We start from the raw sequence: 13,188 nt of genomic DNA, 5'->3' as shown, positions 1-13,188 counted from the left end.
TGCAGGAGTTGGAAGTCTTGCCTGGAAGCTGCATCTCTCTTACAAAACTGCTTCACAGCCTTTCAGGGGAAGAAGTGAAAAATGATGTCACACACAACTGAAATTGTTGGGGAATTTTTGGACGACAAGATGTAGTGACGTTGGCTAAGATGCATTTTTTAAACACACGACACGTCCTCATTCGTAAGTGTTTTGCAAGAAAAGAAAGGACTCTTGGTCAGGATTTCAGTTTATTCAGCTACCAGGTGTTACAGATTCTTTTTTTTCCCCTGTGGACTTGCTACATGTCAATTTTCAAGCTGTCAAACCCTGCAATGAAACCAGAGACTGAGACAAACTGGGTGCAATTATGACTAGAACACTGTCGTAAAACTGAGTTGAAATAATGGTTTTCTGCACAAGAGCTTCAAGATCTGTCTTTTAGGGCCAGTTCGGACATACCTAGCTGTTAATCTTGAAATTTATTGCATCTAATTGAAAGTGATTCAGTCCTCTAGTCTTCCCTTGGGGGAAAATAAAAGGAGGGAGAGAAGCGAAACAAAGTAAGAGAAGAATGCATTCACAGAACCACATGCTGCACCAGTTCCACTTGAGAATATGACTGGTAGTGCTTATTGGCAGACTATATAATCTTCCTGCTCGTTAATTGAGAAAGAAGAATGACCAAGTAGGTTCGGCTACAGAACTAGAATTTCAGCATTAAGGATTCTATTCTTGGCAGTGCCTCAGGCTTGTTTGTGATCTCAGATGACCACTTTCCCTTCTTCATCTCCGTGTTTGAAATGAGGACAAACATACCTTCTTGCATCAGTATCTCTAAAATCTTAATCCACTGTGACAACGAAGTGCATTGTGGTTTCCGTAATAGAGTTATATGGGAGTTTGGGCTTTTGTGCTATGAAAGAGTTGTAGCCAGGTCTCTTCACATCACAGATAATTTTTTGGAAGATAAGCTTTTGACAGTTACTCTAAACAGTATTGCAAAGCAGTTTCAAATGATAAAAAGTTAACTTTTCAAAGATGAATTTAAAATAGTTTTCTATGAGATGAGTAGGTTAAACTACGACTGGTTGAGTGCTGGGTGGGGTTTTTTTCTAATCTGTGGGGTATTGTCATTGTCTTTAATGGGATGTTTTTGCCTTACTAGGAATTTTACAATGAATTGGCTCCTTTGTCAAGAATCTCTTCAGGCACCTTCCCAAGACTTTTTTTTGCGACTAACACAATCATCACTGTTGCCTTTTTATATTTTAGTATTAATTATTTGCCTTTTTTCTGTAACTCAGGTCATTTTTAGGAGAATTTGGTAAGTAACTTATTTATACTGAAAAATAAGTTAAAAATAAGAGTTTCCTTGATGTCTAAGGGAATGGTTATCATGTTTGTTGCTCCGAAATTTGTTCTACCATTGAGCTTGTCAGGGTGTCAGCACCAGTGGGAAGGCCCACCAGAGCCTCCTAAAGAAAAGTCCTGTAGTGAGGAGCTTCTTGAGCATCCCTCCAGTCAGGACAGGGAGTTGTCATGGGTTTGTTTCCCCATAGGTGCAATTCCTGCAGAACTCTGTTTTGGGATATACGTATGTCTCTTCCCATTGCCAGAGAGAAAAATGTTATGTCTGTGTTATGGTTCCAACAGCAAAGTTACCTGATTGTTACTAGAATTTTTTTTCTCTTTTGGGTTTGGGTTTTTTGTTTTTGTTTTTTTCAAGTTTACATGTTGAGAAGAAGGAGATGGGTGGAGTTGAGAGGATTTGTGATTTCTAATGCTTCACTGTTTGTTTTTTAAAATGCTGGCTTATTGTGATAAGGTCTGTCAGCCTTTGCAGTTGAGAACAGAGCTGAAGTAAAACCAACTCAATTATTTTTAATTTCACAGTGATTCACATTCGCAGTTCCCCTGAGAGAAGGGGTAGTGGAGCTGTCTGTTTACAGTCTAAGAATAGCAACTGTAGATCCTACTGTAGCTTGTCTTGGAAACTCAATGGCTAGGAAATTATCTTTGCCTGATAGAAGATGAACGGTGTAACTGCTCGGGTATTAGAACAAATTGTTCACTTGTCTGCAGCAAAAATCAGTAGGTTTATTTCAAGAATGAAGATTTCTAATAGATAAAAATCATGCTGCTGTGAATGAAAATGTCAGGTCGGATATGTGCTGGTATATTCAAAACAATGAAGCAAACTTCTGATTGTTTGCTAGTGGTTGAAATAGCTATTTACTATTTTATAATAAGCAGTGACTACATTATGTCCAACACCTTTTTAAAGAAAAGCTTAATATAAACCTTCTCCCCCCTCATTTTTTTTTCAAATTTTGAATCAATTAATAATCTCAAAATAGTTTTTCCATTTGTCATGAGGAAGTTTATTATAAAATTCTAACCTGAAATCATATGGTAGAAAAATATGTTACCTATCTTATGCATTGCTATCTTGTTTGTAGAAAAACATTTGTTGTAAGATTTTGGTTATGATTTTTAGTTATAATATATTGCTAGAATTTAGAATATGTGACTCAAAGCTACTTTCATTATCTTTCTTTGTCATAAAATGGTATAGACATTCCATACACAATTATCCTACAGATTCCATAATTCTTCACCAAGCTAATGATATGAAGAAACTTTAAATGCATGTTCAGCACGCTTCATCTAAATGTTTGCGGAGTCTGCATGCTCTTAAATTAGACTGTCTCTTGTGCTGAATTACCTTAAAATAGGATTTACGGTCATAGACAGTGATCCCATTGTAATAACTTACAGCCATTGCTCCAGACAGGTTGCGATATAAAACAAGGGACAGTAGGTACTGATAGATCATTGACTGCGTAAAAAGAACAAGTAAACAGTGCAACTATATTGTATGATATGACACAATATGATCTCAGTGTACTACTGACTTAAATGTATTTTTATTGGCACCTTCGCCTGAGAAAATGTCTGAATTAAGTGATGTCTCATTTTCTCCAACTGCAGTGGTGAACCACTGAAAGAGACAGTTAAACTTGAGGATGGTCGGATTGGAGAGAGGCCAGAAATAGTTTATCATGTCATTCACACAATTTTGCTTGGTTGTCTAGCAATGTGTTTGGAAGGGTAAGTATGATTTTAATGTATCTCTTTTGAAAGCAGCAGAGAGTTCCTAATTGGACATGATACACCATTCACCCCTTTGAAATTTACCCCTTTTCAGAAATAATTTTGGCATGTGGTGGTACTAGTTAGTAGAGGAGCAATCAATGATAATTGTGATTATAAATTTGATACAATTGTTCTTAGTCTCTTTAACATGTTTTTCAAGCTTTAATGCAGCCAAAATCCAAGAATTTAATTGAATTTAATTACATTTTAGTGACTTTCTTTATGGTATTTAAGTGTAGAACTTTGCTATAATTATTTTTAATATTGTGTTCTAGCAAGATCTTGTGTAGTGTTTTGATGAACAGAGTAGTTCTGGAATACTGGCATGTGGAAGATTTCTTATCTGTCGTCTTATGTGTAGGCTACCGCAAAGTATACCTTCGCAGTAGAAAAACTAATTTCAAAAGTATTGTGTTAGTTCTTAAAGCTACAGAAGCTGATGTTTGGAAGACATTATTGTTCTAATCTTGTCTCTCAGCTTAATCAGCTTGAAAGTGTCTTGTATATGTATTATGCTCATCATCCTAAAATCTAAATACTCACAAATTCTTAAAGTGAGCAGACTGTTGTGTTATCGTGTAGTTGAGCTGACTAGTCTACCCTTAAGAGGCAGACAAAACCAGCAAATCATAAATTGTTTATTAAATATTTTCCTTTCTTTCTTCAGGAACTCTTATAGTACATTGTCTGTACAGCTTTGCTGAATAGCTGCTTTTTGTCCTTTCTTGGCTGGAAAACCACAACAGCCAAGTGACTTTACTATTCCCTTTGTTTTTCTTTCATCCTCCCCTGAACTCTATGAAGGATTTTGTCATCTTTTACCTTGGATCTTGCTCCTCCATCTCACAGCAGATAACCAGGTGCCTGCTCTTCTGCTAGAGATTTCCTTGGTTTACCCTTCATTGCCATCAAAGTTGACCTCAGATTGCTTGAACATCCAGGCGGTGTTTGACATGTGAAAAACATCTAAATGTTTTTTATAAATAGCTTGAGTCCAGAGGCATGCACAGAGTCCCAACTAAGTTATTGCAGTGTTTTTCAGAATGAAATATCTATGGACACCTTATGTTTGCATGCTTGCTGCATTTGGGGTGTGTTCCCCTGAACTTTGGATGACACTTTTCAAGTGGCTTCGACTGAAAGCTGTACACCCTATACTGCTGGTGAGTTGCTCTTGCCAATGTCCTGGGAAATACAGGTAGCAAGCATATAACTTTGCAAACAGTTAACTAAGACCTATAGAAGAGCCCATGAAAAAAACCATGTTTTTCTGTAAGCAGTGGATCTCATATAGTCTGCTTTTTCTATGTCTTTCATTCTTAATATCACTCTTGCACATGTTGTCTGGTACCTGATGATAAAGTTGCATTCACACCGCAGCCTTTCCTCACAAGAAGCAGAGCTGTCTTCATCTTCCTTTCGCTCATCTCTTTAATTTCTTTTAACAAATCTTGGAGACCTCAGTCTCTCTGTCATATCTAGTTGAAATTGGCCAAGAAGGTCATGTGCTTTTTAGGAGGAATGCAGGAGAAAACAGTACAGGTGTGCAGGCAAGCATTGATATAAGCCTTGTTTTACTAAGAAATGAATCTTAAAATACGGTATTAAGATGTATTTACTTGCTGAGAGTAAAGCTGCTTTATAAGAAATGATAAGTGAAATTACTTTGTGTAAGATTTGTTTACCTGTGGCCATTGTAGAGGAATGGCGTGACTGAAGATGAGCTTGTGTTACAGTGCAAACAACTCCCTCACTTCCAACCCTAGCTTTATTCTCAATATGACAAGAGAGGCTTTGTGTGATTTTTAGCAGCTTTGTGCATTAGTTTTATTAATAAGATAAGGATAGGATATTACTTACCTTAAATTCAAGAAGCTTATAGGAATAAATATATTATGCTTAGAGGTTCACGATGTCACTTGTGAAAATGCCATTATAATTCTGTTATATCAGAAACATTGGCAGTGTTCTTTCAGTCAAGGAGTACCAATATGTTCATGTACATGGTAAGTACATTCTTTTGTGTACCTCATGCATTCTGTTATATAGACCTGCTTTTTTACTATTAACACAGTAGGTGTGTTAGTAGCTTGTTGTCACGGGAATGCCTTCTGTGTATTCCTTAACAAATGTTTCCTGTACCATACAAGGTATTTTCACCTTTTTGCAAAGCAAAAATTATATCAGCTAGAATGATGGTGTGTTGAAAAAATGGGTTTCTGGGTTTTGCATGTCAATATTGTTAATCTGAACAAAAGCAGCAACAAGAGCAGAAGTTTGAAATGCTTGGGTTTTTCCTGTCTCAGATTTTCTCATTGCATTTGAATGTGAGGTATTTACTTTTCTTCTGTTCCCTACATCATTGTTATTTACCATCCCTAAAATTGATGGTAAAGTTATCATGGTCAAATTAATTCTTCTATGCTAAATTAGGTAAATTCTTCTTTGCAGAGAGTTTTTGCTTGGCAAAACCCCACTAAGTTTCACCTGTCACTCTAAGGTTTCAGGCATAAATGTTGCTCACTATATGAGTAGAATCAACAGACACCTCAAGGTTGGAGAACGGTGCATAATCCATTTCTTCTAACATGTACTTTCTAGGCTCTTATTCTGAGTATGGCAGTTCCCACAATAATTGGATTCAGCTTGTGGAAAGAGGTAAGAAAAGTACCTTTGTGACGGTTTTTTGGGGTTTTTTTTGGTATGTAAGCACAATATGAGTCAAAATGATGAGCAAATATAATAAAATATACTTAGTGAAATGAAATATATATAATGAAATTGAAGTTGTCATCCACTGAAAATATGTTTTGTTTTTAAACAAAACTGTTTACTTTTTTCAGTGTGAGGTATTTGACAATTTAGTTTGTTAATGATTACTTATTGTAATAAAGAAGTTTTTAAATTTAAATGAAGACTTTGTTATATTCAGCTATTATGCTTTGGATATATAAACTGACTCAACAAACAAAATACTGCCAAATGGAATCTTAAAATATTGAAAAATGTGTTGTCCCAATCTTGGTTTTAGTGAGAGGGGGTGAGTTTAGATGAAATAAAATTATGGGAGGCCATATGTAAATAATCAGTTTGAAAAGTTCCCATCAAATTATAATGGAGTTAAATCCTTTGTGCAGAGCACTGTGTAGAGATGTGTGTATATACAACAGTACAGGGAAGAAAATTTACAGATGTTTCCATGTTTAAAATAAATACTTAGTTCTTTATTGCAAGTCACAGATGGACTGGGAGGAGAGTGTTTGGAAATTATTTTTTAAATTTCTGTGAGTCCAAAAAACATAGGAAACATTCCATAAAGTGTAACCCTCTGCTATACTGGCATAGCTTCAAAATAGTTAGTTTGAATAGTTTTATAAGAATTCAAATATAGAAGCCGGACTTGGCCAACAGTATTTGAACAGGTTTTGTAATGTCTATCTTATAATAGAAAGTTTGGTTGCAATGTAATCCGACCTTTTACACATTTTTGATGGAGCAATAGATATTCTCCTGAAAAATGCTGCAGTTGCTCAATAGAATTATGAACTCTATTACAACAGAGGAAACTAGTTTAGTTGACCAAATAACTCTTTTTCAGATTTTTTTAATGAAAGAAGTGTAGGGGTTTGGACTGTAGAGGGCTTCAGCCATTGCAGATCCAGTTTCTGCTTTTAAGCAGTGGTGAACAGTTTGCTCTCTAGATTTTCATAATTTATCCCTGAGCTTGGAAACTTTGATTAGTAGTAGCAGAACAGCACAAATGCCTTGAGCCCCCTAATCTGGTACTGTGGCTATGTGTGTACAGCTGAGTGTACAGCTCAGTATCTTTCTGCTTGGTTGCCTTCCTACTCAGTCTAGCATAGTCCCTCATCTAACCAGGTTTTTCCAAGGCTGTGATTGCTGAGCAAACTGAGTTCTCCTTGGAGTGGCAGTAGTGGTTCCTCTTTCTATCCGTCTGTTCTAGGAGTAGTTTGGGTGTGTGTATAACAGCAGTGCTACAGCTTTCAGCCCTGACACAAACATGTGGCAGCTGTTCTGTGCAACCCTAACATGTCTGGTTGTAGACTTCTATCACTTGACAGCTGAATTGTCCAGGTAATGGGAGTGGAAATGCCTCAGTTGAAAGCAGGCTCCCACTTCTTACTGTCCACTGTGGCTGTCCCAAAGTAAGTTGTTCCTTTGGTCTGGCATAACCTGTAAACTTTATATTTTCCAAAAGGGCTGACATAAGGTAGTTTTCACTTAGCATTTACACCAGCATGTACATGTACATGCTCCAGCCCCTCATGGCTGGACAGCTTCCAGCCATGCCTTTCTCAGATAAATGCTCCTAATGGCTCAAGGACTGACAAAATCACCTGCCTTAATAAAGGACCTATTGTTCCTTTAGCCCTCAAACCTGACAGGATAGGGAAGCCATGGTGCAGGGTTGCAGTCTGGTCTGGTTTGAAGCAGATGGCACTTTGTCTCCCTTCACAAAATCCCTCCTTTTCCCAAAATGCTTTTCAAGAGCATAAACTGAGAGATATCCTACTTCATACAGTATAGTGTAATCTTCTTTGCTGCAGTGATTGAAGTCAGAAGTAGTCCAGGGCCCTTCTAGGAAATTTCTCCTCTCCTGTCCTGCTTGAATAACACTTTTCCATCAACTCACAACAGTCCAACCCTCCTGCTCAAGGAGGTTTACCATGAGAGATTTATCATCGTTCAGTGCCGTTATTTATGTACATTTGCATGTGACAACCTGAGCTATGGTTTTGATGCATTTAAGGCCACTTAATGTTGATGAATGTTTTTGCTGTGTGTTATTTATTTGTTTATTTATTTTTTAGTTTTAAGTATTCTAATGAAAGAGAGAGATGAGAACTTGTGTTTAACATATTTATTTTGGAGTGAGTCTCTTGCTGTCAGGTTAAGTATAAACTATGTTTTGCAAAATATTCAAATAAAAGTACCAGTCAGGAGGGAAAAGTCAGTTGAAGCCTGGTTTTGTTTTGTTACTTAAGGCCTTAATATAATGAGATGCTCTGTAGATTTTTTTTTTTTACTGTAAGTAACCAAAAACATTTCCATCAGTTTTTCCCTAGGATAATGACAGAGCTTACAGAACTGCAAGAATTCTATGATCCTGATACAGTAGAACTTATGACATGGATAAAGTAAGCAAGAAGTCCTACATTTCTATTTTACTGCTTTTTGTCAGGGTATTTTTACCTCAGCAGTTTGCGAAGCTACCTCTGTCGATCTCCGTGGGGGGAGAAATGTGTATTTTAAGTTTGGTTTTATTCCCATGAAAAGAAACAGGAGTTTATCATTGATTAAGAGAGAAGATCCTGAAACATGCAAGCAAATCATATTTAATATCATTGTGAGACCTAGTTTCCAAATAAAGGTGGACATCTTAGTGCTTGGTTCTTTGCATGCTAACTTTTCATGAGATTTGAGGATTCATGTTGTTTGTAACACCAGCGAGGGACAGAAACACTAAACTTTTATGTACATGAGCCAGTCAAATGAAATGCCTGAATGTGAGGGTTTAAAGATTTTGTCAAGATACGTGGAGAGGAACATGTATGATTCAGACTTCCCCTGTGACCTGGATCCTGGAAGGGTTCTTACCCGGTCTGCCTAGGCAGGCACAGCAAGAGCTGAGCTATGTTATGTAGTTTATACTGAGCGTATACATGGCTGATACCAAGTTATTTTCACAGATATATTTTTCTTCTCACCAAAAGATTCAGAAATGCGTTCTGGCCTCATTCAATCTAAATTTTTACTATGTCATTAGGAACTGTACTTCTCTGAAAATTAGATCCCTTGTGTTCAGATAACTTACCTTTAACTGTATTTTTTTTAGAATATTACTTTCTGTATTTATGTAGTCTTTAATGTCAACCTGTTCATCTTCAGCAAAGGCAAGGCTAGTAATTACAGCGTTCCAGGCAATTTCTTCTTGCTACTGCTGGTAGTATATGTTGTTTGTCACTGCTGTAGCTCTTCAAGGCAGCAAGTGGAATAATGCCAAGTACCTAATGGCTCTTATGTTAGTCTCCATATATTAGTCTTGAAGTACATAATTAATCATGGCAATTGCACTGAGATTCACTCAGCTAAGAGCAATTTTACTACCCTTATTTGTAACAGCTGTTCATATTTTTAAAGAAAATAAAGGGTTTTTTTTCCTTAAAGATATACTCAGCTATCCATATGGGAATTTTAATTCAATGTCATTACTAGAGTATATTTTCTTAAAATTTTCCCTTTAATAATACAAATTTATTTTGAATCTTCCCTGCAAGAGAAGTTGCCCAAAGTCTGTAATAAAGTATGGCAATGACTATTTTCTCTCACTAATACAGGAATACAAATAGTCAAAAAATGAAACCAAACCCAGAAACATAGTTAATTAGTGTAGACATTGTTCTGTATGATGACATTATTTTCTCATAGATCATGAAATGCATGTTCTAGAGATCAAATAAAAATAATAAGAAATCTTTCCCATACAAGATAACATCATGTTGTTTCTCCTTCTATCTACCCTCCCTCACAAACTTGTTTTGTTGCAAGTTGGCAACCATTCAGAAAAGCAATACTTGGATCCATTCTAGGACCACTCTGAATGGTGCTCTGTGGATTGCAAGGAGGGGAGAACAGTCATCAGTCCTTGCCCCAGCAAAAGCCCTTCCTTTCAAACTCCATGTTGCTGCATGTCTGAGCATTTCCTGACGAGGAAACTACTGCCACTGCAACATTAACACCAACTAAAATTAGACCCCCAATGAAACCTCCATGTGATCCAGTTCATCCCACAGCACCTTGAAAGATCCCGCAGTGTATAAAATTAAGAACATAGTTTTGAGAAATGCATCCTGTACTCAGACGTGTGTTGGTTTTGCTTTTGCAGACGACAGGCTCCTGTGGCTGCAGTGTTTGCAGGCAGCCCACAGCTCATGGGTGTGATTAAACTCTGTACTGGATGGATGGTGTCAAGTTTGCCTTTGTACAACGATGATGACCTTCTGAAAAGAAACGAGAATGTGAGTATCCAGTTTCATAAATGTGGCCTCTCACAGGAACTGTGTTCCTCTTCACCCAAATATAATGAGAGAACAACCAAATGTATTAGAAGGAAGGAGGACATAGGAGTCCAGCAGACACAGAAGGGAGTGTAAAGTAAATTCAGTGCTTTACTCTGGACAGAAACAAATATCAAAATATTATTTCTGAAGACTTTTCAGGCCACTCAAAATGTGTAAGATGAGAACTTGCCATCAGTAGAGACAAATACTTCCCATTCAGCTGGCCACTACTTCACCTATTTCGGAGATTTTAAAACCAGACATAACTTGGCATGTACATTTAGTCTGTTATTGCAAATCAGCCATAGTTGTGTGTGCGTGTGTGTCCCAGTATTATCATTGATTTTTACATTCCATGAACATGTTTTCTTAATTTATAGATTTATCAGATCTATTCAAAGAGGTCAGCAGAGGATATTTATAAGATACTCACATCCTACAAAGCCAATTTTCTGGTTATTGAAGATTCAATTTGCAATGAAGTGGGACCTGTAAGAGGATGCAGAGTTAAAGATCTGTTGGATATTGCTAATGGTCATGTAAGTAACAGTGAGAAAATAAGAATGTTTGAATGCATAAATAATTAATTTAAAAAGAAATCTTCTTATAATGCTGATCTTGTTTTTCTGATTGTAGTTGACATGTAGCCAAAGACTTAAATATTTTTAAAGTGATCAATTAAGTTTTGGATTGTCTGTTTCTTACACTTGTTATCTTACCCAATGTTATTATTTAAATGCCCTAATCCCTCCTAATACACAAGTATCTAGCTGTGCTGCTTTTCTGCCAATCATTAAATGGATAAACTCAGTTCTAAAACTCTGGCTGGGATGAGGACCAGCCTGCCATTTAGTTCAGTACAGCCTGTTTGGTACTAATGACGTTACAAGTCTATTTGATTCAGCCTTGCAGATAGGTTAGCACCCCAACAGATAGTTTAAACCACATCTGGTAGAAAAATCGGTTGAATAAACTGTACCATGAATGCTGCTTCAGTCATTGCCATGCTCTGTCTGTTTGGAATGCTGATAGTGCTGCTCTTGCTGCTGAAGTAGGGACTGAGATGGGGTTTATAAAGCAATCTCATTACCACTTGTTCATCTGCTTCCTAAGAATCCAGCAAAAAATTTGACTTTATAAAGGCAGGAGTGGCCTTAAACTCACAGTTTCATTGCTCGTTCTCAAGTGTACACGAGAGAGTCACCAGTTACTTCTAGGCAATCACAGGTTAGTTTCATTTAGTTGATTTCCTGACTAAGAAAGAACTGAAGCGTCTACTTGACATTACAGTCTAGTGTGTAGTAACTATACCAATTGAATCCTTGGTGTGAATCTTTTTTTTTTTTTAATGGGGAGGATATATACATTTCTTGTATATAGTCATATTCCATTCTTAGGGAAAAAAATCCAAGTGGTTCATCTGTGTTAATTATTTTATAAGTTATACTTTTGATGAAACACATTTCAAAAGAACTTGTAATGCAAACATTTCCTTCCTGTAGCTGCTTTGTTTTGAGGGAGTAATTATAGGAGTGGTATGTTATTGGGGGATTACTCTGGATTTTCCCCAGGAATCTACAACTGATGTCAGTTTCACTTTTGGGTTTCCTGACCTGTTTATCCAGGAAGGATATTGTATCAATTTTTCAGTCAGCTTCCTTACCATTGCTGAAATCTATTTTCTTTCCTTGCCTTGCTGCTAAAATCATGTATGCTGTGATTATTCCATGTTGTATACAATATATTGTACCACAACTAGAGAGTGTGTGTATGAATAACCTCCATCATTGATAATCAACACATGTATCTCTCAGTTTCTTCTCAGATCTGTGTTTGCATGAGTAAGTTCCTGTTCCCTCTTCCCACTTAAAATGTCCTCTGGAGCAATTAACCACAGTTTCAGGATTCCATGCCCTCATACCACTGCTGCTGTTCTCTCCATGTTTCCTGCATGCTTCTTTCTCGCACATAAGCCTGATAATCCTAACTTCAGCAGCACAGTTTTACTATCAAATTTCTGAGTTTTTGTTTGATTCATGTATCAGGAAGAGCTTCTTCCCTCTTTAATTCCTAACGCTGGGAGGAACACCTCCCAGCACTTTTCAGAGCAGTTGTTGCTTGCAATGATAATTTCAGTCAAAGGAAGGAAAATCTTCAATCAAATCCAAGGAGCCTGTCTTGGATAAATGCCACACACAGTGCTGTCAGTACAGAAAACCAGTCATTTATTATTTCTGTGTAATTAGAATTGTCAAAAGTGACAAGGGTTATCCTATTTATAGTGGAGAGATTAAGAAGGTGAAAAGGAGGTTCATGGCGAGAGTTTCAGTTAAAATCTGTTCTGAGGAATATCTGTAATCTAAATCTGTAATGTAACAACTGGTACATGTATTTAAATGTAGACAACTGACTTTTCAGTATTTTTAGAAAAAGGTTGGTTGCCTAGTAATGAACATCACTTACGCTTCCTGCCTGTGGCTGAGTCCATACTGACTTGAAACCTCAAATGGTAGTTGTAGAAAAAATAGTGGAATGGCCAACAGGAATAAAGTATTTATTTTTTTCAGAAAATTGACATAGTTTGTTCTTGAGAGTTGATATAGTGTGTTGTCTAAGGAAATATTAAAAAAATCTCTCAGTTTTCTTGCTAACAAAAATTATCTAAGTCATATTGAAAGATTATCAAGACTTTCCAAACTAGTGCATATGTCTTTAGAGACTGCAGCATTTACTTATTCCAAAGTGAGACAGTGGATGGGCTATTACGCTGTTGACAGGTCTGTGGATGTGTTTTACTAAATGGATGTGTTTAAGAAGATCAGTATTACTTTCTAGCTTGTACTGTGTCCTATAGTCCTAGCCCAGTATCTTATTTCTGGCCTCTCGCTGAGACCGTAGGATTACTTATAGGGAAAGACAAATATTTTCCAGCAATCTAGCATTACAGGGAAATTATCTTTATAGCCAC

The 13,188-nt window shown here is 36.8% G+C and overlaps 1 protein-coding gene across 3 annotated transcripts in view; it reads left to right on the top strand.

The window, feature by feature from the left end:
• Positions 1-13,188, top strand: part of DPY19L4 (dpy-19 like 4) — a 33,916-nt gene that overhangs the window by 14,749 nt on the left and 5,979 nt on the right. For 2 of the 3 annotated variants that reach the window (XM_027692335.1, XM_027692334.1), the window contains exons 12-19: positions 1,148-1,306; positions 2,974-3,093; positions 4,181-4,301; positions 5,740-5,796; positions 8,215-8,297; positions 10,046-10,178; positions 10,601-10,759; positions 11,406-11,447. In XM_027692335.1, coding sequence (XP_027548136.1) covers positions 1,148-1,306; positions 2,974-3,093; positions 4,181-4,301; positions 5,740-5,796; positions 8,215-8,297; positions 10,046-10,178; positions 10,601-10,759; positions 11,406-11,447 — 874 coding nt within the window. The remainder of the gene's footprint in view (positions 1-1,147; positions 1,307-2,973; positions 3,094-4,180; positions 4,302-5,739; positions 5,797-8,214; positions 8,298-10,045; positions 10,179-10,600; positions 10,760-11,405; positions 11,448-13,188) is intronic. The other variant, XM_027692336.1, reaches the window with a different exon arrangement.

Source organism: Neopelma chrysocephalum, unplaced genomic scaffold (genome assembly GCF_003984885.1).
Source record: "Neopelma chrysocephalum unplaced genomic scaffold, ASM398488v2 Primary Assembly neopelma1_86, whole genome shotgun sequence".
Taxonomy (NCBI): domain Eukaryota; kingdom Metazoa; phylum Chordata; class Aves; order Passeriformes; family Pipridae; genus Neopelma; species Neopelma chrysocephalum.
The sequence above is the reverse complement of the archived record's forward strand: the minus strand, read 5'-3'. Positions and strand labels throughout refer to the sequence as shown.